General features: G+C 40.5%; 5 protein-coding genes across 9 annotated transcripts; 3 read left to right on the top strand and 2 right to left on the bottom strand.

The window, feature by feature from the left end:
• The first annotated feature begins 1,246 nt into the window (after positions 1-1,246).
• On the top strand, positions 1,247-2,474 carry LOC9302860 (expansin-A20). Its single transcript, XM_002868791.2, has 2 exons — positions 1,247-1,536; positions 1,612-2,474. The coding sequence occupies exons 1-2, from the start codon at positions 1,395-1,397 to the stop codon at positions 2,238-2,240; spliced, it is 771 nt and encodes a 256-aa protein (XP_002868837.1). The 5' UTR covers positions 1,247-1,394; the 3' UTR covers positions 2,241-2,474.
• LOC9304909 (brefeldin A-inhibited guanine nucleotide-exchange protein 1) lies at positions 2,445-10,055 on the bottom strand. Of its 2 annotated transcripts, XM_021016542.1 has the most exons (11): positions 8,994-10,055; positions 8,573-8,890; positions 8,018-8,351; positions 7,231-7,653; positions 6,744-7,036; positions 6,080-6,353; positions 5,324-5,814; positions 4,838-5,159; positions 4,301-4,661; positions 3,511-4,154; positions 2,445-3,267 (listed from the first exon to the last, which is right to left on the bottom strand). In XM_021016542.1, the coding sequence occupies exons 1-11, from the start codon at positions 9,977-9,979 to the stop codon at positions 2,662-2,664; spliced, it is 5,052 nt and encodes a 1,683-aa protein (XP_020872201.1). In that variant the 5' UTR covers positions 9,980-10,055; the 3' UTR covers positions 2,445-2,661. The 2 variants fall into 2 exon arrangements, with proteins under 2 accessions (XP_020872201.1, XP_020872202.1); XM_021016543.1 differs by lacking the exon at positions 8,994-10,055 and having other exon boundaries at positions 8,018-8,361; positions 8,573-8,699.
• A 3,677-nt stretch (positions 10,056-13,732) lies between these two features.
• Positions 13,733-17,681, top strand: LOC9302859 (cellulose synthase-like protein D4). The gene is made up of 3 exons (XM_002868790.2): positions 13,733-14,406; positions 14,494-16,102; positions 16,191-17,681. Exons 1-3 carry the CDS (start codon positions 13,991-13,993, stop codon positions 17,499-17,501), a joined length of 3,336 nt encoding a protein of 1,111 aa, XP_002868836.1. The 5' UTR covers positions 13,733-13,990; the 3' UTR covers positions 17,502-17,681.
• A 240-nt stretch (positions 17,682-17,921) lies between these two features.
• LOC110226248 (protein FAR1-RELATED SEQUENCE 5) lies at positions 17,922-21,184 on the top strand. 3 transcript variants are annotated; one of them, XM_021017171.1, is made up of 3 exons: positions 17,987-18,187; positions 18,310-20,480; positions 20,827-21,184. In XM_021017171.1, exons 2-3 carry the CDS (start codon positions 18,381-18,383, stop codon positions 20,998-21,000), a joined length of 2,274 nt encoding a protein of 757 aa, XP_020872830.1. In that variant the 5' UTR covers positions 17,987-18,187; positions 18,310-18,380; the 3' UTR covers positions 21,001-21,184. The 3 variants fall into 3 exon arrangements, with proteins under 3 accessions (XP_020872827.1, XP_020872830.1, XP_020872829.1); XM_021017170.1 differs by having other exon boundaries at positions 18,264-20,480; XM_021017168.1 differs by having other exon boundaries at positions 17,922-20,480.
• LOC110226249 (protein FAR1-RELATED SEQUENCE 9) lies at positions 20,951-23,338 on the bottom strand. 2 transcript variants are annotated; one of them, XM_021017172.1, is made up of 3 exons: positions 23,079-23,338; positions 21,510-22,994; positions 20,951-21,428 (listed from the first exon to the last, which is right to left on the bottom strand). In XM_021017172.1, exons 2-3 carry the CDS (start codon positions 22,953-22,955, stop codon positions 21,261-21,263), a joined length of 1,614 nt encoding a protein of 537 aa, XP_020872831.1. In that variant the 5' UTR covers positions 22,956-22,994; positions 23,079-23,338; the 3' UTR covers positions 20,951-21,260. The 2 variants fall into 2 exon arrangements, with proteins under 2 accessions (XP_020872831.1, XP_020872832.1); XM_021017173.1 differs by having other exon boundaries at positions 21,065-21,428; positions 21,510-22,988.
• Positions 23,339-23,503: the final 165 nt, after the last annotated feature.

Raw genomic sequence — 23,503 nt, 5'->3', positions numbered from 1 at the left:
TATTGTGTACTTTTTGGTTCTCTTATTTTTGGTAATCACTTCCGCATCAAGTTTTTTAAGCAAGCGCTTTATTTTATCTATGTTCCACGTCTTTACCTTGTCAATAGCCAATTGTGTTAATCATACCTTCACTTATCTCATTGAAGAAATACACAATACCTTCGGTGTTAGAATGAATATTATGAACATCTGTTCCCACGGTAAAAGTTGAAGACACGTATGCTTTCCGAGATATATCAATGCTATTTGTTATTCTCATTGCAACATCTTGTGCTCCCATCTTGCATAACCAGTGGCGGAGGTAGTGAAGAGGGAAGGGGGTCAATTGACCCCATAACATTTATGATTTTTTTGTTTTTTTAAGGTAAATGACAATAATTTATGGATATTTTAGTTTAATTTTTCCATAATGACCCCCATGCCAACAATCAATTCCTTAATTTGACCCCTCACATGTTTATTTTTTATTTAGCATTAATTCATTTTTCATTTTTTGTTTTATATTTTTTCTAATATATGGCTACAAATCTCTAAAATCATGGTACATATTAATTTTTTAGATATGTTCTATTTTTTTTCCTTAGTTTTTTTTTTTAAATTGTTCTTAAAAATATTTTATTTAGCTTAAATAAATGATTTAATATTAATATATAATTAAATAAAAATAATTAATTATATATGACCCCTATAAACTAAAATTCTAGCTCCGCCACTGTGCATAACTCTTCATTTTCAGTAACTTTAACAACATTTTTCAGTATCATCCGTCTCAATAATTTGCAAAAGATGACTACTCATGGTGGAAGAAGCTGGAGAAACCAAAATTAAGAAAAAAGATGCAAGAATAAGAAGAGAAATCAGGCGCGAGAGAGATTATTTTAAAACTTCACGTACAATTTTTCTATTTTTAGGTCGTTATACATGATATGGGATGGTGATCCCGTTTATGGGATCAAATCAATACGTTCCAAGAAGTTTGAGATAGATAAATCACACGAGACGAGGCTAGTGCCATCAGCGGCCGGAAGATTTGGATCAATTTTTGGTTGCTCCATATTGAAGAGTTATTATGATTTGACTGTGAAATACATGACTCATTGGATTAAAAAAAAGGGCCCAAGAAGTTTGTCTCGCGTCTTGATTCTGCATCGGATTGAAAGTGGGCCGCCGAATGAGATGGGCCTGGAAAACGTGTTGTTGTTCCCTTTTTTATTATAATTGGTCTGAAACGGAAACTGTCAAAGTCAAAACATGTCAGAGCAATCTTTTGTCGCATCCCCACCAGTCTTGAAAAGCGGAGCCTGATGATCAAAAGGAACCCCCAAAACCCTCTCAAACGCGTCACTTTTGTCTGCCACCTGTGACTGTGAGGATCCCAACAACACTTCTTGTTCATGGATTCTGGGCTTCAGCAACTCGCATTGTGCCTCTTCTTCATTCTCTGCCGCCTCTTTCAAGCCACTGCAGAGGATGACTGGAAGATAGCCACAGCCACGCTTTCTAGAGACAGGGACGGCTCCTCCTCCGTCGCTACTGGTTTTTTCCTCTCTCTCTCTCTCTATTTTTCTTTCTTTTTTCATCAGGACTGACTAGACTAATTGGTCCTAATAGGAGGCGCTTGTGGGTATGGAGATCTGAGGCAGAGCAGCTTTGGCGGGTACAGCGCAGGCCTGAGCGGGAAGCTGTTCAACAGGGGAAGCAGCTGCGGAGCTTGTCTAGAAGTGCGGTGCGTGAACCACATCCGGTGGTGCCTTCAAGGCAGCCCCTCCGTGGTGGTCACCGCCACCGATTTCTGTCCTCCCAATTCGGGACTCTCCTCCGATTACGGAGGTTGGTGCAACTTCCCAAAGGAGCACTTGGAACTATCTCATGCCGCTTTCACAGGGATCGCAGAAACTAGAGCCGAGATGATACCTGTACAGTACAGGAGGGTCAAGTGTGGGCGGAGAGGCGGGTTGAGATTCAGCTTGAGCGGGAGCTCCCACTTCTTCCAGGTGTTGATAAGCAATGTGGGCCTCGACGGGGAAGTGATTGGAGTGAAAGTGAAGGGCCATACAACGGCTTGGATCCCAATGGCCAGAAACTGGGGACAGAATTGGCACTCCTCTCTTGACCTCATTGGACAGTCTCTCTCTTTCGAGGTTACTCTCAAAGGCGGCAAAACCATTGCCTCTTATGATGTGGCTCCTCCATATTGGCGCTTCGGAATGACATACCAAGGAAAGCAGTTCCACTCCTGACTCCTCCTTTATCGTCTTCAAGTCATGATTCACTTTCGGTGGCTTTATTATGACTTTGGAGACATTAAATATCATCACTTCGTTTCAAGGTATAAATGACTTTCCACGAGTGGCTCATCTTGTCTTCTCTTTTAGTTTTCTTTTTATATAATCAATCCTTCACAATCCTTACTTGGACCTCATTTTACCTGTGTGTGTGTATTATGCTCAAGAATTTTGCATTTACAATCATAATTGGAAGGAAGAAAATAGGCATTGCAGACAAAATGCAATGACCCTCCTAATCTCACCATACTTTTCTTAGTTTCTACAAACAGTAATCAATTACTTTATATCAGCACTAGCAATCAACCGCACAAAACCTGTAAATCTCGCATCTCCGTCGAATGTCAAAATTCAGCGCACTTATAACCACCCTATTCTATTCATCTATCATTGCACCCATACATGTATGGAACACTGTGCTTAAGACTTGTGGGACTTGTGAAGAGCTGTGCTCGCTCCGCACAAGCTCCACCAACAATGGGAAGAAATTTGGTGCATACCTCTTGAATGAATCTCTTTTCAGTCCCCTCAGAGCCTTCAGCACTGCAACCACTAGGGGAGATCTCGCTGCTGCTTCTTCCTTCGATGCTGCTCCCATGGGTAGAATCCAGTTTTTGTGCTGCCTGGTTTCTTCCAACTCCTCACCCTGAAACAAAGTGCATTTCAGGTACATCTTCAGTAATTGCACACACACTGTCATCAGCTGAGCCTCTATGTTTAGCTCCAAGGACACTCCTGGATTGTATGTCAGTATGGCTTGAAGAATGTCCAGGTAGTTCTGATGCGTGTCATTTTCGAAATGAAGCATGGGAGGTTCAGAGAGCTCCAGGATAGAGCACGCTCTCCTCACTTTCTTCTGCAATATCAAATCAGAATTTAGCTGGTTGGCATGTGATGAGATTGATGAGAGTATCTCCAGTATAACAGTGACGTGCGATGCCAACAATGACTGCTGATGGATTCGGTAGAGATCCGTCACTACCTGAAAACAGGAGAAAATAGAGTAGTGAGAGATGGCGTTAGATCATTATTCTGGAGTAAGGCAAAATTAAAGCCTACAACATTTCCAGATTCATTTTTGTATGGCTTTTCAATGTTTTTTTAACATTTTCATTCTTCACATTTGTTGCTATTAGACAACTTGGCATCTGTTTTGACAAAAAAAAAAAAAAAAAAAAAAAGACAACTTGGCATCTAATTGCATCGTATAACATTTTGTACATACCTGAACAACTTGCAACTGGACGGCTATGTGACTCTTTGTTCTTGCAACAACATAAGACATAGTTTGCAGGCTGTCCTCGTCGACGTCATCTTCATTACTAAAGTCCTCATCTGGAATGTCATCCATGGTTCTCAGTGTTTTCATGAAACTAGACAATGTCAATGAAGCAGCTTCTTTCACAGCCAAAAAAATCTCCTTCCACTCATCTTCCGAGAACCTGTCACCCAATTCATCTGCCAACCGCAACAACGCGCCAACTCCAGCTACTGTAGGACCCTGAGCTGGACTTCTTATAAGACCAGCAAGTAAGGATACTACACTTGAAAGTTGAGACCTTATCACAGTAAAAAAGCTGACAAATAGGTCTACCAGAGACTGTGCCGCCATAGCTGAAGTCTCAGCATCCCAAGAAACTTCACTAGGATGTGGAGAAAATGTAGATGGAAATGAACTGTGTTCATCTTTAGAAAGCAGATCATTCTCGCCCCACACACTGTTAAATATAGGATAAATAACAGAACTGAAAACGCCGATCCAGAATGTTCGTGAAAAAATATGGCCATGATCCTTTAAAATATTAAAGAGCACTTCCAAGGAGCTTTTACGGATTGCTGATCTGGAATCAGAAGTTAGCTTAGACAATCCTGTAATGAATATAACAGAGTTTTGATTAGAATGTAAATTCAACCAAGTTGGACATATTAGCAATGGCATATGTGAATTCGAAAAATGTTAGATGCTCATAATTTGTTGACGCATTTAAATAGAAGTATTATTAAAAATAGATTACCTGTGAGCAAAGGAACCCAATATGAAATATTCTCATCTGCATCCATAAAATTTTGGGTATTTGGTGCATGGTCATCTGTTACTGGAGTACCGGGACTGCTGGACCTACCCTTCTCATTCCACACAAGGCCTCCGTCTGCAAGTTTTAGGGCACAAAATCGTAGAAACGCGATAGCGTTCAGGCTAACATCGCTGGTAAACGTGCTGTTTGTGAAAGTTATGAGGCATCTAACACAATCAGTAAAGGTTGTTGCCTCCGTCTCTGTGATGTATGAAAAGTACTCTCGGACAATTTTTTCCATTGTCTCAAAGGCCAACAATACAATGTTCTTCCTTTCATCAGCTGCTGCAGTTGTGAAAACCTGAAAGGAGAAACTGGCCACTCAGTAAAACATGTCGACCACTAGAGCGCGTCTTAAAAAAAAACGAGCAGATAAACTACTCAGCATAGTATTCTAGGTTGAATGTTTTTCCTCTTAAACCTTAATCATATACTGTATATTCACAAACAGGCAGATGCTAGGAAAACATTATGTACCTTGAAAACACTTTTCCACCCTGATTTCACATTACTGACACGGCTGAGTACCATTTGAGAAATGCACCGAACTATTAGTTCTCTTATTTCAGCAGAACTGCTTTTTTGCATAACAATGACAAATGGTCGAAGAAATTCATTCTGAAAGTTATAATTTGCCAGCTCCTCACGTTCCAAGAACTTCATAGACAGTTGTCGTAGTGAGTCCATAACGAATATTGCAACAGAAAGATTCTCTGACAAGCCAACAGATACAAAAAAATCTGACAGGATGCTCCAAATGCGAGACCAGACTAGCCTGATGCGGTTCATGTTGTAGTGGCTGTACAGCAAGAAAAGAGATATGTAAATAATAAGTTGACGTCTTATTAGACTATCATGGTGCTCACTCGATATCCAATTCAGTAGCCAAGATGAGATGTATTCAATATGTCCATTTCTCATTCTATGTGTTCTAAAGAGAGTGTCAAAAGAAGAAATTCTTACGCGATCTCAACTAATTTTGTGAGGCTAAACACTCGAGGATCCGTAGGAGACTGCAGTTCTGACATAGAGACTTTGCATAGAGCTTTAACAAATGCTACTATGGCTTCAGTCTTCAACCGCTGGCTATGAGCATATACATTATTCAACTGAAAACTCCCGATCTGGTCAAGCAAATTCAAGTTTGCAATGAAGTTATTGATTTGGTCCTGCTTCACAAGCCCCGGCATATTTGGTCCAACTGCGCTGCTATCATATGAGCCCCCTCGAACCACAGCCATCATCACCGGATTCTGGAGGGCTCCTTTTTTCTTCAAGTTAGGAAACCCCAAGGCTTTCTTCTCTTCGGTCTCGGATGAAGCAAAATAAGATGCATCACTTGGAGCACCCTCACCCAATAATTGCAAATGCTCTATTCTTGAAAGACAAGTCAAAATGTGCTCCCAAGCATCTTGCAAGTGATTACCATCTTCAATGGCAATTGATATGATGGCCTGAATAACATAAGAAGCAATAATGAAGTTATGAAGAGGTGAATCACACATGCTTCTCTCCATCAAGCGAGGGAGAAGCTTTATACTAGAGACAGACACTAAAAGCTGTGGAAACAGAAATTGAAACATGTGATATATTTAGGTCAGTATGCCTCAGAATGCTTCATCTCTCTGTTCTTATACATTGAAAACCAGATGCGAGGAAAGAAAATACAGAGAGGAACAACTTCATTCTGAACAACGATTTTAATAAGAAGAAACTTACTTTAACAGCATCGACATTCTTTTGCTTCATATCTCCTGCGCAATGGAGATTTGTGAACTTGGCCATGGAAGTGACAAATGCATCTCTTTGCGTTTGCATACCCATAACTGCTGTCACATGAACTGCATACCGAAAGCCTCGTAAGCATTCAACTGCAGCAAGCCTGTCATCACTCTGATCAAGTGTCACGCTGAATGCGGCAAGCATTGGTCCCCAGGAAACTTCAACCATAAAACGCAATATTGCAACGTCTGTGACTACATGGTAAGCTGATCTACAAGACCAAAAAAAGAATCCAGTTTATGAGATCAATGATATGACTCCAGATCCTAACATTCGTCCATGGTATATGTCAATCTTAATCTTTTAAAGAAGATAGTTTCTCAGGAATACATAATTTCAGAGACAAACAATGAACAAGGTAAATTAAAGGGTAAGTAGGGTTTATTAACGTTTAAGGAAACGCTGGTTTCATCTTAGTTCGCTAATGTTGCAGGTATCGCTCAGCAGCATCATACTACGAACAATCAGTCGATAAAATCCTGCATTAGAACACCATTTTCTAATCACTACTACCTAGTGATATGTCTCCTGCCCCTCTCCAAAGAATTAAGAGCCTAAGCATCTGTTCACACTAGACCTTAAGTAAGGTAAATGAGCTTACTCTGATTTTCCAGACTTCGACCTGAACTTTTCTTGAATATGCTTTATAAGAAGACCATTAGCCCCCACCGCTTTTTCTTCTGTCTGTGTCCAATAAACCAGATTGAGTATACCGTCCAGACCCAGTAGTTTATTCAGGCCATTGGACTGCCTGCTTTCTGGAGCAGAAGAATCAGAACTCATCTTTATTTCATTTATGACAACTTGGTCATAAAGCGCACCAAGATACTCTTCTGGGAGATCTTTGCCATCATCAATGCCTCGGTTATTTCTGATAAAATCAGCCTTGGTCATCTGATTGTCATAAACCAGAAAGCAGACGTAAAATACACTGTAAATACCTTACACCAAAAAGCATCTCCAATATAGAATATTTCAAAAGCAATTTTCTGAGCACAGAAATAGCCAGAAAAGTTAATACATGCAGATGCAGTCCAAAAGCTAACTAGTCATGGATTGAATAAATTGTGACAGCCATGAAGACAAACCTTCTCTTTAACCATGATATTGTGGGCATCAGTGTTAAGCATTATTACAGAGTACGCAAGAACATATGCTGTGTCAGCACTGCTGAATGAATTTGGATTGCATTTGCAAAAGCGTTCAGCAAACTTTTCCATTATGCGGTCAATTTTCTGTGCTTCCCCAGGAAGCCTGAAGCCCCTTAAGAAAAACCTAATTGCCTCACCAAAATTCATCTCCTTGAAATCAAACGAGTCCACATAGGCATGCATAACTTTCATCGGAAACTCCTCTCTTTCACCCAAATAATCACCAATCATGGTTGCATTCAAGCCTGTGGTATTCCTCAGGAACGACACCACCTCATCCGGGGAGTTGCCAACCTTTTTAGAGCTGATAAGAAACTCAATACCCTTTGACGGCTTTCTATTGAATAGAGTGACGCCTTTCTGCATATAAACCAAGAAAGATGATAAAGGGAACTAACATAACCGAAGAGAAAAACAATTCTACTAATATCACCGAATGGGACGGACAATATTTTTTCTTTTGTGATGCAATATATGACCCGGAGCATAATATACACTCTCCTAGCTCGAGTTACCGCAAAGGATGTCGACGTCTGCTCGCTCAATGGTTCTCCCGTGTCTAATTTATCCTAAGTATCTTCTAAATTACTTAGTATGTTGTAGTAGCTATGACTTTTTAATATTTTTTGGTCATAGAAGCTCCTTGCCCCAGAGCATATGTAAATAACAATGTTCCATTTTGTAATAGAAATTCACATTTCATAAAAAAGAAATAACATAAGACCTGGCGTTCAATTTTGTATGCCCTCCTTTGTTCAAGAGTTGCAGCGTCTGATGACTCTGAACTCAAATCTGGGTGAAAGTCATGATCTGTAGTTGTCCCGTCTTCTTCATTTGAGTTTGAATGATTGTTTGCAGGTGCTTCATTTTCTAAGCTCTTAGGCAGAAGTGATTCTCCCGCGCTCAATTGTTGGTCCATCCATGTTCCCATTGCCTTAATAATGCTAACCAAGCACTTCACAGATTCGTGCCGAAAAGTAATATCCTGGACTGGGGACAATATTGTTGATGAACCAGGAGGAGGCCCTAGAGCAGTTTTCAGAAGACCGTTGACAATCCTGCAAACATCTGATAGAATTATAAGAGCTTTAATACATTTTACTAAAGTACAATACCACTAATGGAATACAAATATGAACCGCGTAGGCTACCCTGGTGGCCTGATCAGTCTCTAAAAGTTTCAGCTAAAAATTGTAATCTGACAACATCTGGAATGCTATTCTGGAAAAAGAAACCAAAAACAATCTTGGGGAGATATAAAATAAGAAATTGCCAATACCTTTCGAAGATGTTCGGAGACTCCACATCGCAGTCAAAGTTCACAAATATGTCAATGATTAGGTTTGGGTCGTGGCAAATGTTCTCGAGTAAGCTGAGCACGGTCATTTTCTGCACGAAACTTGGCTGGAGAACATTTTCAAGGACCCGGAGGACAAGCATCGGGAAGAATATACCTACTTCTGATTTCATACCCGATCTATATTTCCGTAGTAAGGTAGTGAAGATAGCACATTGAAGTTGAAAAATAGACATAACCGAGAGTGCGCTATTCTTTAACAGAGACAGGCAGAGATACTGCTTGATGGCATTTAGAAACCTGCATATTTTTGGGAGGGAGAGTAAGCTCTTGGAGTTCATTAATACTGAGAGACGAGCATTGTACAAGGAATGTAACCTGTGAAATGAAAGATAAAACTTGCCTTTCGTCAGAGAGCCAAATTGGGCCGCCGTTATCAATGATGACTTTGAGCAACTCGAGGGACAAAGTCTTGCCTCTCACAAGAATCTGATCGTCGGTGTTCTCTTGTGACGAGAACTTCATAGACAACTTACAGAGGTTTTTGAAGAGAAGGAAACCGTCTTCCATGATCTTGCTTGTGCCCACATCCTCAGTTGAAGAAGCACCTTCGTCTGGTGATTGGCCCTGCAAGACTAGCATGAAATCCGGAGGAGGAGCTGCTTCCCCGGCCGTAATAACGTCGTTAATGAATCCCTGACAAATATGAACAGAGTTCCCTTCGTTGACATTCTTATCCGTGATGGCAAGCAAGTCGTTGACATTAACCGTTTTGAGTGATACATCCATAGAATTGGCCTCGGATCTGGTGAAGACGATGAGCATGATCTGAGCCAACACAGATTTAGCGCAGATCTGGTTGGTCCCGTTGAATCCGCCGAGATACACATTGTAGCAGGTCCTGACTAGATGGAGCAAACAATCGCCACGGATTAGGATGCGAGGAGATCTGACGGCGGCGAGGAGGACACGAAGGACCGCCAGCTCAACAGACTCCTCGCCGATGCCGCAAACCTTGCAGATCGCATGGATGAGCTTGTAGAGAAGAGAATCAGGGGAAGAGGAGCAGACCTCGCCCCGGAGAAGGGAGAGAGAGAAGAGCTTGAAAGAGCAATCGAGAGCAGGCTCAATAACCTTGGCGTAGCCGGTATCAAGAGAGAGAAGGAGTGGCTGAAGAACGGCATCTGAATCGGAGGTGGTGAGACCGAAGAGAGGCGACGAAGGATCGGGAGAATCAGAAAGAGTCTCGAGCTTGTCGAGGACAGACTTACAGGCGGAAACAAGGAAGGTGTGCTTGCGCCAGGCGGCATTTTTGATGATCTTGTCCAAAGATGGCCCAATCACCCGGCCGCATCTCGTGGCGCCACCAAGGTTCTGCGACGACGACATCACCGACGGATCTAACACACATTCGACTTTTCACGGCAATTCAAAATGATAAAAGGCCAACCCAGAACCGGGGACCTTGTCAAAACGAAACGCTGCGTTTCTTCATTTCTTACCTTTCAGCGTTTTGTATTTGTTTAATTACTAGATTTTATCCCCGCGGTACACCGCGGATCGATTTTTTTTATAACTAAAAAATTATTTAGCAAAATTTTAAGTTGTATTTGTTTTGTTAATATTGTTTATTTTGTTTAGTATTTCTGATTTTATAATTAAATTTTGATTTTTAATTCTAAGATTTCATCCATAGTATATTGTTTAATATTAATATCGATCTAAACCCGTTGCACCATATAACCCCGTCCCGTAAAATTAAACATCATTTGTTATTTTTTTAAAATAATATTTTTATCCACTACGGGTTGCAGGTTCATGCGGATAAGCCCGTAGAGAGTTGCGGGTTTGCGTGTCGACCCGCCAAAAGAGAAGCTATCTTTTGAAACCTTTTGTTTTATGGGAGACTCACAAAAATACCCCTTTTTCAATACCCCTTTTCAAAAATGCCCCCTATGGATGTCCATTTTTAAAAATACCCCTTTTATGTACAAAATGACTAAATTACCCTTCTTTAATAAAAGATATCATAAATATATAAGGAAATATAACAAAATTAGGTCCACAAAATACAAAATATTTTTTGGCGGAAAAAGTGATCCCCCAATTTTTCCCGCCAAAACACTTGTAAAAATTTGTAAAACCTTTAAAATACCTTGTAAAATTTTCCCGTAAAATTTTTTCCCGCCAAAAAATTTTCCCGCCAAAAAATTTTTTTTGCGGGAAAAGTGATTCCGCAATTTTTTTGCCGTTAAATTTTTGGCGGGAAAATTTTTCCCGCCAAAAATTTACAAGGTATTTTAAAGGTTTTTTACAAGGTATTTATAAGGTTTTACAATGTATTTTAAAAGGTTTTACAACGTATTTACAAGATATTTATAAGATATTATAAGATTTTACAAGCTATTTTATAAGGTTTTTACAAGTTATAAGGTTTTACAAGTTTTTTATAAGGTTTTACAAGTTATAAATACCTTATAAAACCTTTAAAGTACCTTGTAAAACCTTTTAAAATACATTGTAAAACCTTACAAAACACTTGTAAATACCTTGTAAAAAACCTTTAAAATACCTTGTAAATTTTTCCCGCCAAAAATTTTCCCGCCAAAAAAATTTCGCAAAAAAAATTGCGGAATCACTTTTCCCGTAAAAAAAATTTTTTGGCGGGAAAATTTTTTGGCGGGAAAAATTTTTACGGGAAAATTTTACAAGGTTTTTTAAAGGTTTTTACAAGTGTTTTGGCGGGAAAATTGCGGGATCACTTTTCCCGCCAAAAAATATTTTGTATTTTGTGGACCTAATTTTGTTTCAAATAAGGGTAAAATAGTCATTAAAAATTAAAAGAGGGCAAACTTAAAAATAGACTCTCAAAGGGGGCATTTTTGAAAAGGGGTATTGAAAAAGGGGCATTTTTAACAATTTCTCTTGTTTTATTTAGAGGTTTTGAGAGAGTATCCCTAAAAAATAATTTTCATTATATGAAAAAAAAAAGGTAGAAGAAATTGTAATATCAACATTCCCGATTTTTACATCACTCGTTACTATTAATTTTTTTCTTTTTTGCAGATAAAAATCAGAAGTTAACTAAGTCGAGATTTTTAAAAAGATTGTGTAGAGATTTTTGGTAAATTGTTGAGAACATATTTGATTTCAAAATCTTTACTTAAATAAATAAGGAAAGATTTTGTAGAAACTTTTGCTAAATATATGAGAAATGAATTTCATTTAAAAATCTTTACTTAAATAAAACAAATCTAAATAATTAATGCTAATGGCATGCCATTGTAAATACTTCTCAACTTCAGGATTTATTTGCTAATTGTGATCCAAAAATGTATATATATATTAGTATAATTTAATAACCCATAGGGAAAAACAAATATTTAAATCTCCTACTATTCGATTACAAAATAAAAAGATCTCCAACTATTTCATTAATCAATTTAACATGATGTTAGCGTTTAAATTCACCGTTTCAGAGTTAAAAAAAAAAAAATTTAAGTGGTTTTTAACATCGTTACCAAGAGTTATATACACGAATTAATGTCACCAAAATTGTTGGCCTTGATTCCTTACTAACGCGTTTCCAAAACCAAGAAAGTATATTCAGAAACCTAGGAAATCCGTGAACATATTGTAACGAACGTTATCAAATTCCATCAACAGTACTATTACATGAAACTATCAATAACAGAAAAAAAAAAAAAAAAAAAAAACACTAGTACGTTATAGTTTTTTTTTTTTTTTATAAACCTTATCGGCTGATTCGGTCGGCCTCGGTAGAAAGTAGAAACGCATCGAGGTGATACAGAGTGGACTTCTTCCGATCCAGGTAGAATTGGGCCACCACACTATCTGATCCGAGTTTAGAATACTTTTCGGGGTAGTCAGGTCACCTGCATTTTTGACTACCACACAAATGTGTTTTTGTTTCCAGGGAGAATCGAACTCGGGTCTGGGAATTTCATCCTTCACCAAAGCTTCCTCTGCCACTAGACCACAGAGGCTTGGGCAGTACGTTATACTTTTATCTATTCAACCTCACTAGACAGCTTCTCTTCAGTATTCTTCCCAATATTGTCTGTTCAACCTCACTAGACAGCATCTCTCTCATTCTCTTGATATGTTAAAATGTAATTTAATGGTTCAAAGTTTCATGGGATCATCATACGAGTTTTGGATGGTGCTTCGTGATCAAACAAGTTTACTTCAGGCCTACGAGATATGTTATCGTGATTTTCTACCGCCAATTTTATGCATAAGCTTAGCTAGACCTTAACATTTGCGTTTGTGGACGTTCAGATATTCTCGTGTGCTCTGAAACAGACGTCCAACAATTTTATACACGTCTCTCTAGTCCCGAAACATAACCCCTTTGAACCTACGTCTCGCACGTATATTTTTGATGCTTCATTCCACTATTGTACCATGTACTATCAGTAAATTGTGTAGCCAAACAGTGTTTGTATGTTTATACAAAAACTAACTCCATCCATTTAGCTATTATTCTTTCTCTCAATTAAATCATGCACCATTCTTAGTTTATATAGCTTTTACTTAATAAAATTTCCAAAACTATTATAAGAAAGCTACCATTTAACCATTAGCTCCTTTAATTGTACTTGATATATATACTACGTCGGTTCATATAACTAGTCTAATTGGGTTAAGTTCTTCAAATTTTAAAGCGAAACAGTACAATTAATACCAATTAACATCATTCCTTATTAATTCCGGTATATGATTAATTCACAATAAGATCATCGGGTTTGTAGATAAGTTCAATTATCTAAATGTAGATATTTTCCCGAAAAATTTAGATATATATATATATATATATATATATATATATATATATACTAGATATAGCTTCTCAAAATGTTTGTGTATTGACAGAATTAAGGATATCTAATCTTATTCAATATCAAATTATGTAGTAATCCACATTTTAAATAGTAACGACAATAGTTGCCAAAAAAAAAAAATATATATATATATATATATTTCAAACGATAAGGATCATTTCTCTAGTTAATAGTTTAATAAAATATAAAAAGTACGAAAATTTTCCATCGCCTTGGATGAGCGAAGAATGGGTTTCCACAATAAAATCATTGAGTTAAATAAAAAGAAAGAAAGAAAACGTTAAAATCCCAAAATAGAATAAACAACAAAACCCTTGAGCTTACAAAAATAGCTAGTTTAATACACGATACAAAGAAGCCCAAAAATAGAGATCCATGGCATAAACAGTTTTATGTCCTGATAATCCTCTCCTCCTTATCTTTCTCTTTGTTTTCCCAAAACCAACAAGAAGGTAAAAAAAACTCACGTTTCATCTTTATACTGCATGATCACATTGATTCACGCAGAAACCAAGCTCCTTTGTTTGGCTTCACAATGGCGTCCACACCCTCTCAAACTTCTAAAAAGGTCCGTAACAATTCCGGTAGCGGCCAAACCGTCAAATTTGCAAGACGAACATCTAGCGGACGATATGTGAGTTTATCTCGAGATAATATTGAATTATCAGGCGAGCTCTCTGGGGACTATTCTAACTATACGGTGCACATACCTCCGACGCCGGACAATCAGCCCATGGCCACCAAAGCCGAAGAGCAATACGTGTCCAATTCTTTATTTACTGGTGGTTTCAACAGTGTAACACGTGCACATCTTATGGACAAAGTCATCGATTCAGATGTCACACACCCTCAGATGGCTGGCGCTAAAGGCTCCTCGTGTGCCATGCCTGCTTGCGACGGAAAAGTCATGAAAGACGAGAGAGGAAAGGACGTGATGCCATGTGAATGCCGGTATTAATAAACATTAATTGATATCTTTTACTTGTTGCTCAAGAAAACGAGGTTTCTAACCAACCAACAAACACGGTGATTGTCTAGGTTCAAGATCTGTAGGGATTGCTTCATGGACGCCCAGAAAGAGACAGGTCTTTGTCCAGGATGCAAGGAACAATACAAAATCGGGGACCTAGATGACGATACGCCTGATTTTTCTAGTGGTGCTCTCCCCTTACCAGCTCCAGGGAAAGATCAACGTGGCAACAACAACAACATGTCTATGATGAAGAGGAACCAAAACGGTGAATTTGATCACAACAGATGGTTATTCGAGACGCAAGGCACATATGGTTACGGTAATGCGTATTGGCCTCAAGACGAAATGTATGGCGATGATATGGATGAAGGAATGAGAGGCGGCATGGTGGAAACAGCTGACAAGCCATGGCGGCCATTGAGCCGACGAATCCCAATCCCAGCCGCCATCATTAGTCCGTACAGATTATTAATCGCCATTCGTTTTGTCGTGCTATGTTTTTTTCTAACTTGGAGGATCCGAAATCCTAACGAGGACGCGGTATGGTTATGGCTGATGTCTATAATATGCGAGCTTTGGTTTGGATTTTCATGGATTCTAGACCAGATCCCTAAGTTGTGTCCAATAAACCGGTCCACTGACCTGGAAGTTCTTCGTGACAAATTTGACATGCCTTCTCCCTCCAACCCCACAGGGAGGTCTGATCTTCCAGGTATTGACCTTTTTGTGTCAACGGCAGATCCAGAGAAAGAGCCACCCCTTGTCACCGCCAATACTATTCTGTCCATATTGGCCGTTGATTATCCGGTGGAGAAGGTGTCATGCTATCTTTCTGATGATGGAGGAGCTCTTCTATCCTTTGAAGCTATGGCAGAAGCTGCTAGCTTTGCGGATCTTTGGGTACCTTTTTGTCGCAAACATAACATTGAGCCCCGAAATCCAGACACGTATTTCAGTTTGAAGATAGATCCAACAAAAAATAAGAGCAGAATTGATTTTGTCAAGGACAGAAGGAAGATTAAGAGGGAGTATGATGAATTCAAGGTTCGCATCAACGGCCTCCCTGACTCAATACGGAGGAGGTCAGATGCATTTAACGCAAGGGAGGAAATGAAAGCACTAAAACAGATGAGGGAGAGCGGAGGTGATCCAACAGAACCTGTTAAAGTCCCCAAAGCCACGTGGATGGCCGATGGCACCCACTGGCCAGGAACTTGGGCAGCCTCTACTCGAGAGCATTCCAAAGGTGATCATGCTGGGATTCTCCAGGTGATGTTGAAACCACCTAGCAGCGATCCATTAATTGGCAATAGCGACGATAAAATCATTGACTTTTCAGACACGGACACTCGTTTACCCATGTTTGTCTATGTGTCACGTGAGAAGCGACCGGGCTATGATCACAACAAGAAAGCTGGAGCCATGAATGCACTTGTTCGTGCCTCTGCTATTCTCTCAAATGGACCTTTTATCCTTAATCTTGATTGTGATCATTACATCTATAACTGTAAGGCCATCCGAGAAGGGATGTGTTTTATGATGGACAGAGGTGGTGAAGACATTTGCTACATTCAGTTTCCGCAAAGATTTGAAGGCATCGATCCTTCTGATAGATATGCTAACAATAACACTGTTTTCTTTGACGGTAATATGCGTGCTCTCGACGGAGTCCAGGTACTGTATACATATTTTTTTTTTATTGCAATGCAAACCAACTATAGATATATTCTTTGGTTTGTAACAGTTGAATATCTTTTTGCAGGGACCAGTTTATGTTGGAACAGGTACTATGTTTAGGCGCTTTGCTCTCTACGGTTTTGATCCACCCAACCCTGACAAGCTTCTTGAGAAGAAGGAATCAGAAACAGAGGCTCTAACCACCAGTGACTTTGACCCGGACCTTGATGTCACACAACTCCCTAAGCGCTTTGGCAACTCCACACTCCTAGCTGAGTCAATTCCTATTGCAGAGTTCCAAGGTCGTCCATTGGCAGACCACCCGGCTGTCAAGTACGGTCGTCCTCCCGGAGCCCTTAGAGTCCCTCGTGACCCACTTGATGCTACCACTGTCGCAGAGTCTGTTTCTGTAATCTCTTGTTGGTATGAGGATAAAACGGAATGGGGAGATAGAGTTGGGTGGATTTATGGGTCGGTGACAGAGGACGTGGTCACAGGATACCGCATGCATAATCGTGGGTGGCGCTCTGTTTACTGCATCACTAAGCGAGATTCTTTTCGAGGCTCTGCTCCCATTAATCTCACGGATCGTCTTCACCAGGTGTTGCGGTGGGCCACTGGGTCTGTTGAGATCTTCTTCTCTAGAAACAACGCCATTCTCGCCTCCAAACGTCTCAAGTTCCTCCAACGTCTCGCATACCTCAATGTTGGGATATACCCTTTCACGTCTCTGTTTCTTATCCTCTATTGTTTTCTTCCGGCATTCTCTCTTTTCTCTGGACAGTTCATCGTGCGGACGCTCAGTATCTCCTTCTTAGTCTACCTTCTTATAATCACCATTTGTTTGATTGGCTTGGCGGTTTTGGAGGTCAAGTGGTCTGGCATTGGGCTCGAAGAATGGTGGAGAAACGAACAGTGGTGGCTCATCTCAGGAACAAGCTCTCACCTTTACGCAGTGGTCCAAGGAATCCTCAAAGTGATTGCAGGGATCGAGATCTCCTTTACCTTGACTTCCAAGTCAGGGGGAGATGACAATGATGACATATACGCAGATTTGTACATAGTGAAATGGTCGTCGCTGATGATACCGCCTATAGTGATAGCAATGGTGAACATAATAGCTATTGTGGTGGCGTTCATAAGGACGATATACCAAGCGGTGCCACAATGGAGCAAGCTAATAGGAGGAGCATTTTTCAGCTTCTGGGTGTTGGCGCATTTGTATCCATTTGCAAAAGGATTGATGGGACGAAGAGGCAAAACTCCAACGATAGTTTTTGTGTGGGCAGGTCTGATTGCCATCACCATCTCTCTACTGTGGACGGCCATAAACCCAAACACCGGACCTGCAGCTGCTGCTGAGGGTGTTGGAGGCGGTGGTTTTCAATTCCCGTAAAAAGCATTCATATAGGGCGACTTGAGAGTTTTGTAGACTAATCACAAGAAATTAATACGCTTACTATCTTTGTTTCCTTTTATTTTTTTTATTTGTTTTTGTTTCTTCTGGTAGTAAATTTTCAGATAACTACATATAATCTGGATTGAGATGTCATGACTGTATAAATCAGCCTTTGTATATCAATCATTTCTCGTTTGCAAATTTACTTTTTCCTCTCCTCCACTCGCAACCAACCATACGGAAAGCGTAAAAGAAGTTGGGCCTTATAACGTAAATGAAGAAGGAATGGGCCTTATAGAATAATAAAATGAAGGAATGGGCCTAATAGAATAATAAAATGTAACAAATGGGCCTAATAGAATAATAAAATGTAAAAAATGGGCCTAATAGAATCATAAAATGTAAAAAATGGGCCTTGCTTAAAAGAAAAAAAATAGAAGAAAAAGGGAAATATTAGAAGCACCGTCTCTCTTCCTCCTCCGTGTCCGACGACGACGACTCTCTCTCCAGTCTCCCTCCTCCGTCGTCTCTCATCTTCCTCTTCTTCTCCGGTTGTTATTATCACACAATCTATTACAAGTTCCCCTCTCTCTGCTTTCCCCACCGCACGAACCCTAGTCACGCATTCCCTCGTCTTCGCTGCCTCCCAATCTCAATCTCCGACTTGAAATCAAGTCACGACTGTAAGTGGTTCTATCTACAGTAGCTAGCTATTTCTTCCTGTGGACAATAGATAGATAAATTCTTCCCTGAAGACAGGAGGATATGATGGATAATGAAGTGCTCGACTTCGATATTGGTGTAGGAGTTAGTAGTGGGGGAGATGTTGACGACGACGCTATTGATATTGAGCACCATGCTCTCGACGACGATGATATGCTCGACAGCCCAATTTTGCCTTGCGGTAATGGTCTTGTTGGCGATTCTGGAAATTACTTTCCCAATCAGGAGGAGCCTTGTGATCTCCTCGATCTCGAGCCTTTTGATGGTCTTGAATTCGAGTCCGAAGAAGCTGCCAAGGCTTTCTACAACTCCTATGCCCGTCGCATTGGCTTTAGTACCCGTGTCAGTTCCTCCCGCCGCTCCCGACGTGATGGAGCTATCATCCAGCGGCAATTTGTCTGTGCCAAAGAAGGTTTCAGAAATATGAATGAAAAGCGCACCAAGGACAGGGAGATCAAGCGTCCCCGGACCATCACTAGAGTCGGTTGCAAAGCCTCCCTCTCTGTTAAAATGCAGGATTCCGGTAAATGGCTTGTCTCTGGCTTTGTCAAAGACCACAACCATGAGCTTGTTCCTCCCGACCAAGTTCACTGTCTGCGTTCCCACAGGCAAATCTCTGGCCCAGCCAAGACCTTGATTGACACACTTCAAGCTGCAGGAATGGGTCCCCGCAGAATTATGTCCGCCCTCATCAAAGAGTATGGTGGCATCAGCAAGGTTGGTTTCACCGAAGTGGACTGTAGGAATTATATGAGGAACAACCGCCAGAAGAGCATAGAAGGAGAGATTCAGCTTCTTCTTGACTACTTGAGGCAGATGAATGCTGACAACCCAAACTTCTTTTATGCTGTTCAGGGAAGCGACGATCAGTCTGTGGGTAATGTCTTCTGGGCTGATCCTAAAGCTAGAATGGATTTCACTTACTTTGGGGATACTGTCACATTTGATACAACCTACAGGTCCAACAGGTACCGTTTGCCTTTCGCACCCTTCACTGGTGTAAATCACCATGGCCAACCCATTCTTTTCGGCTGTGCCTTTATCATCAATGAAACTGAGGCTTCATTTCTATGGCTTTTCAATACGTGGCTAGCCGCAATGTCCACCCACCCTCCTGTCTCAATCACCACCGATCATGATGCTGTTATACGTGCAGCCATCATGCAGGTTTTTCCTGGTGCCCGCCATCGCTTTTGCAAATGGCATATTTTCAAGAAATGTCAGGAGAAGTTGTCCCATGTCTTCCTCAAGCACCCTTCTTTTGAGTCAGATTTCCACAAATGTGTCAATATGACAGAGTCGGTTGAGGATTTTGAGTCATGCTGGTTTTCACTTCTTGACAAGTATGAGCTAAGAGATCATGAGTGGCTACAAGCAATATACTCCGATCGCCGGCAGTGGGTCCCAGTATATCTCCGTGATACCTTTTTTGCCGAAATGTCCTTAACTCAGCGTAGTGACAGTATCAATTCATATTTTGATGGTTATATAAACGCTTCAACCAATCTAAGCCAGTTCTTTAAGCTGTATGAAAAAGCTTTGGAGAGTCGTCTCGAGAAAGAAGTTAAAGCAGATTATGATACAATGAACTCACCTCCTGTTCTGAAGACTCCATCTCCAATGGAGAAGCAGGCGTCTGAACTTTACACAAGGAAGTTGTTTATGAGATTTCAGGAAGAACTAGTTGGAACCCTGACTTTCATGGCATCCAAAGCTGACGATGATGGGGATCTTGTTACTTACCAGGTTGCGAAATATGGAGAGGCTCTCAAGGCTCATTTTGTTAAGTTTAACGTTTTGGAGATGAGAGCAAATTGCAGTTGCCAGATGTTTGAGTTCTCTGGCATCATTTGCAGACATATATTGGCAGTCTTCCGGGTCACCAATCTCCTTACACTTCCACCTTACTACATCCTAAAAAGATGGACCAGAAATGCCAAAAGCAGTGTTATATTTGATGATTATAATTTGCATGCGTATGCTAATTACCTGGAGTCTCATACTGTCCGATACAACACCTTACGCCACAAAGCTTCTAATTTTGTGCAAGAAGCAGGAAAATCTCTGTATACTTGTGATGTCGCAGTAGTTGCTTTGCAAGAAGCTGCCAAGACTGTGTCCCTGGCAATGAATAAGGAAGTTAGAAGAACTATGGCGAACAGGCATTTTAAAGCGAGTTCTGTAACTGATGGAAAACGGATGTGCTGCAATGAGGACTGTCAGCAAGAAGTGCTGGCGCAACCTGAGCCTGAGGTGAGGATCATTTTCTTTTCGATATTAGTTTTCTTTTTGATATAATAACAATAAAGTTTGTTACTGTAAAAAAGGGTATACATTTAAAGTATCGCTTGTTCTGGTTTGCCCCATACAATACAATCATTGCTTTGTCTCCTTGATGGTACCATAATGCTGATTGCTCTGTTAGCATTTGACTAATGAGCTCGTGATTCACATATGCATGTTAAGAGTATGGTCTTCATTTTGCCATTGTGAACCTTTGTTCCATACAATCTCTCATAGATCTGCAAGGTCCTCAATTGTTTGCTATGTGTTTCTACTGCTGACTAATTGCATGACCGTATTTCCTCTACTTTCGCAGGACGAAATGGACAAGAAGATTAATCAGCTCAGAAACGAGCTGGAATTAGCAAACAGGAAATGCGAAGCTTACAGGACTAACCTACTTTCAGTTTTGAAAGAAATGGAAGAGCAAAAGTTACAAGTGTCCATCAAAGTGCAGAACATCAAAATTAGCTTGAAGGATAATCTGTGAAACAAGCAACAATTTCCAACTGCTATTCTCATATATAATTATATTGCTCATGTACTATATCTTAGGGTTTTTGAAAGAGGGACCCAATTTTCAGGATTTCCCTGTTCTTACAGTAGGTAGCCTTTGTAATAGATTGTACTCCCAATCATTTCCTTAATGAGTAAGAGCATTAAGTTTATTCCCAGAAATGTCTGCCATACCAAGTTACCAACCATAGTACGTGGGTTGAATTGTGATGTTATGTATCCATCAGATTGCACTCACTCTTTCAAGCTTAGTCTAGCATTTTGTACCTTGTGAGATAGCTGAAACTTCTGTTCTTCCATATCTCTCAAAATAGACAGCAGGTTTGCTCGATAAACTTCGCATCGCTGGCCTGTCCTCTCCAATTCAGCTGTCAGTTCAAGTATCGTCCTCTCTTTTTCACCCTGGCATTGAAGTAAGTACTTATTCCCAAGGAACAGATGAGGTCAATGTTAAAGAACTATCAAATACCAATGTTCGCTTACCCCTGGATGATTAATTGCATTTGCAGTTTCTCGAGCTTCCTTGGACGGGTAAGCTTCCCCATTGGGAAGCGTAGTTCCAGGTGTTGCTCCTCTAATGTTACTTGCAGCAGCAACCTTCTTGGCAGCTTCATCCAAAGCATCCATCGCAATTTTATAGATCTGAATAGATTTGGCACCTTCCTCGACATACTTGGTTGCTTCTTGGCGTAGACTGTCGTAGCAGACATTTAAAGATTCTTGACAGCTGTTTGAAAACTCAGGTTGTTCCTCAGTGCCTCTAATCTTTGCTTCTTTAGTCCATCGCCTCAGTAGATACCGAGATGGAAGAGTAAGAACATTTTTGGCCCTGAAAACCGCCAATATGTGTCTACAAATAATCCCTGAATACTCAAACATTTGACAGCTGCAATTAGCTTTCACCTCAAGAGAGTCAAAACTGACAGTATGACCTTTGTGAACTTCTCCGAACTTAGCCACACGATAAGTAGTGCGAGTTCCTGAATCACTAATCCTATTTGCATGATTTGCAAGGGTCTCAACAAACTCCTCCTGAAACTTGATGAATGCTACCCTTGTATACAGGCTAGCAGCTTGCTTTTCCATGGGAGAGGGCGTCTTCATAATTGGAGTAGAGTTAGTTGCTTCATAATCTGCTTTCAGTTCTTTCTCACGCCAACTATCAATTGCTTTCTCATACTGTTTTATGAGCATTTGCATCGTAGTTGATGCATCCACAAACCCTTGGAAGAATGAGTTCAAAAAGCTGCTTCCTTCATTTGTAGACAGCTCTCCATAAAAGGTGTCTCGGATGAAAACACGGATCCATTGTTGCCTAGCATTATAAATGGACTGGAGCCAGTCGTTATCCTCTAGATAATATCTTCTGACGATAGAGTCCCAAGATGCCTCAAACTCGGCAGCCGTTTCTGTCCCAGTAACGCAGTTTATAAATTCGGATTCAAAGGTAGGATGAGACTGATAGACGTGAGCAAGTTTCTCCTCAGTTTCCTTGAAGATGAGGGGCTGGCTGAAACGAAGGCGGGTTTGACTGAAAACTCGAGAAACAGCAACCTGTATCAGGCGATCTGGTTCAACTGTGATAGAAGGAGGAGGGGGAGCAGACATTGCTTGAAGCCAAGTCTGGAAAAGCCAGAAAAAGGAGGACTCAGATTCGTTGAGTATGAGAGCACAACCAAAAAGAACAGGCTGCCCATGATGGTTGAACCCGGTGAAAGCAGCAAATGGCACTTGATACCTCTTACCCCTCCTGTAGGTGGTGTCAAAAACTAAGGTATCACCAAAGTAGGTGTAATTCAACCTGCAAGTTGGATCCGCCCAGAAAACATTTCCACAATCGTCCTCAATTGCATATAAGAAACCAGGATTCTCGAGCTGCCTACGTTTCAGATAGTTCAATACATGCTCGACCCCGCTTCCCACACTCATGCTTACTTCCTCCTTCCGGTTAAACCACTAATTCTGCCACTATCACAAGGAACAAAGTTGCAGAAGCGATTGACAATCAATACGGGAAAGACAAACTGCCGAGAGAATTCTAGAGATGATTACCTGCGATTATAGCCATTCACAAGATATTTTTGAAAGGTTACAACTTTGAAACCCTAAACTTGTAACTGTAACTGAATCAATGGCTTCCGCGACCGGACGGAGTCTGTTGGATCCGACCGAACTCGGTGACGGTTTTGTCTATCTCAGCTTACACTCTCCTGCCGTTTTTATAACCTAAAACGGCAAAGCAGGTAGCTTATTGTAACCAATGTTGTGACTGGTAGGCAGGCCTAGTCCTTTTAACTTTGGGCCCTTCAATGAAAATAATAACTTTAGGCGGCCTATTTGAGTTTTTTTTTTGGTCCGTCAACAAACAATTATTGAGTGCCTTCAAAAAAAAAAAAAAAAAACAATAATCGGACGACTTCTTCTTGATTCAACTTTCATCGGAAAAACCGAATAACAAAAACCTTACACACACCCGT

The sequence above is a fragment of the Arabidopsis lyrata genome (assembly GCF_000004255.2).
Source record: "Arabidopsis lyrata subsp. lyrata unplaced genomic scaffold ARALYscaffold_7, whole genome shotgun sequence".
NCBI classification, from domain to species: Eukaryota; Viridiplantae; Streptophyta; class Magnoliopsida; order Brassicales; family Brassicaceae; genus Arabidopsis; species Arabidopsis lyrata.
This window is presented reverse-complemented; position numbering and strand designations above follow the sequence as displayed.

What these genes read in the sequence shown, in the direction of transcription:
- LOC9302860 (XM_002868791.2), top strand. Translation starts at nt 1,395, where the DNA reads ATGGATTCTGGGCTTCAGCAACTCGCATTGTGCCTCTTCTTCATTCTC. An exon ending in CTCCTCCTCCGTCGCTACTG is followed by an intron (nt 1,537 to 1,611) that starts GTTTTTTCCTCT and finishes TGGTCCTAATAG; the next exon opens with GAGGCGCTTGTGGGTATGGA.
- LOC9304909 (XM_021016542.1), bottom strand. Translation starts at nt 9,979, where the DNA reads ATGTCGTCGTCGCAGAACCTTGGTGGCGCCACGAGATGCGGCCGGGTG. An exon ending in TCTCCGAACATCTTCGAAAG is followed by an intron (nt 8,352 to 8,572) that starts GTATTGGCAATT and finishes AGATGTTTGCAG; the next exon opens with GATTGTCAACGGTCTTCTGA. An exon ending in GGTGGAAAAGTGTTTTCAAG is followed by an intron (nt 4,662 to 4,837) that starts GTACATAATGTT and finishes TTCTCCTTTCAG; the next exon opens with GTTTTCACAACTGCAGCAGC.
- LOC9302859 (XM_002868790.2), top strand. Translation starts at nt 13,991, where the DNA reads ATGGCGTCCACACCCTCTCAAACTTCTAAAAAGGTCCGTAACAATTCC. An exon ending in GTGATGCCATGTGAATGCCG is followed by an intron (nt 14,407 to 14,493) that starts GTATTAATAAAC and finishes GTGATTGTCTAG; the next exon opens with GTTCAAGATCTGTAGGGATT. An exon ending in GTGCTCTCGACGGAGTCCAG is followed by an intron (nt 16,103 to 16,190) that starts GTACTGTATACA and finishes ATCTTTTTGCAG; the next exon opens with GGACCAGTTTATGTTGGAAC.
- LOC110226248 (XM_021017168.1), top strand. Translation starts at nt 18,270, where the DNA reads ATGATGGATAATGAAGTGCTCGACTTCGATATTGGTGTAGGAGTTAGT. An exon ending in TGGCGCAACCTGAGCCTGAG is followed by an intron (nt 20,481 to 20,826) that starts GTGAGGATCATT and finishes CTACTTTCGCAG; the next exon opens with GACGAAATGGACAAGAAGAT.
- LOC110226249 (XM_021017172.1), bottom strand. Translation starts at nt 22,955, where the DNA reads ATGAGTGTGGGAAGCGGGGTCGAGCATGTATTGAACTATCTGAAACGT. An exon ending in ATGCAATTAATCATCCAGGG is followed by an intron (nt 21,429 to 21,509) that starts GTAAGCGAACAT and finishes CTTCAATGCCAG; the next exon opens with GGTGAAAAAGAGAGGACGAT.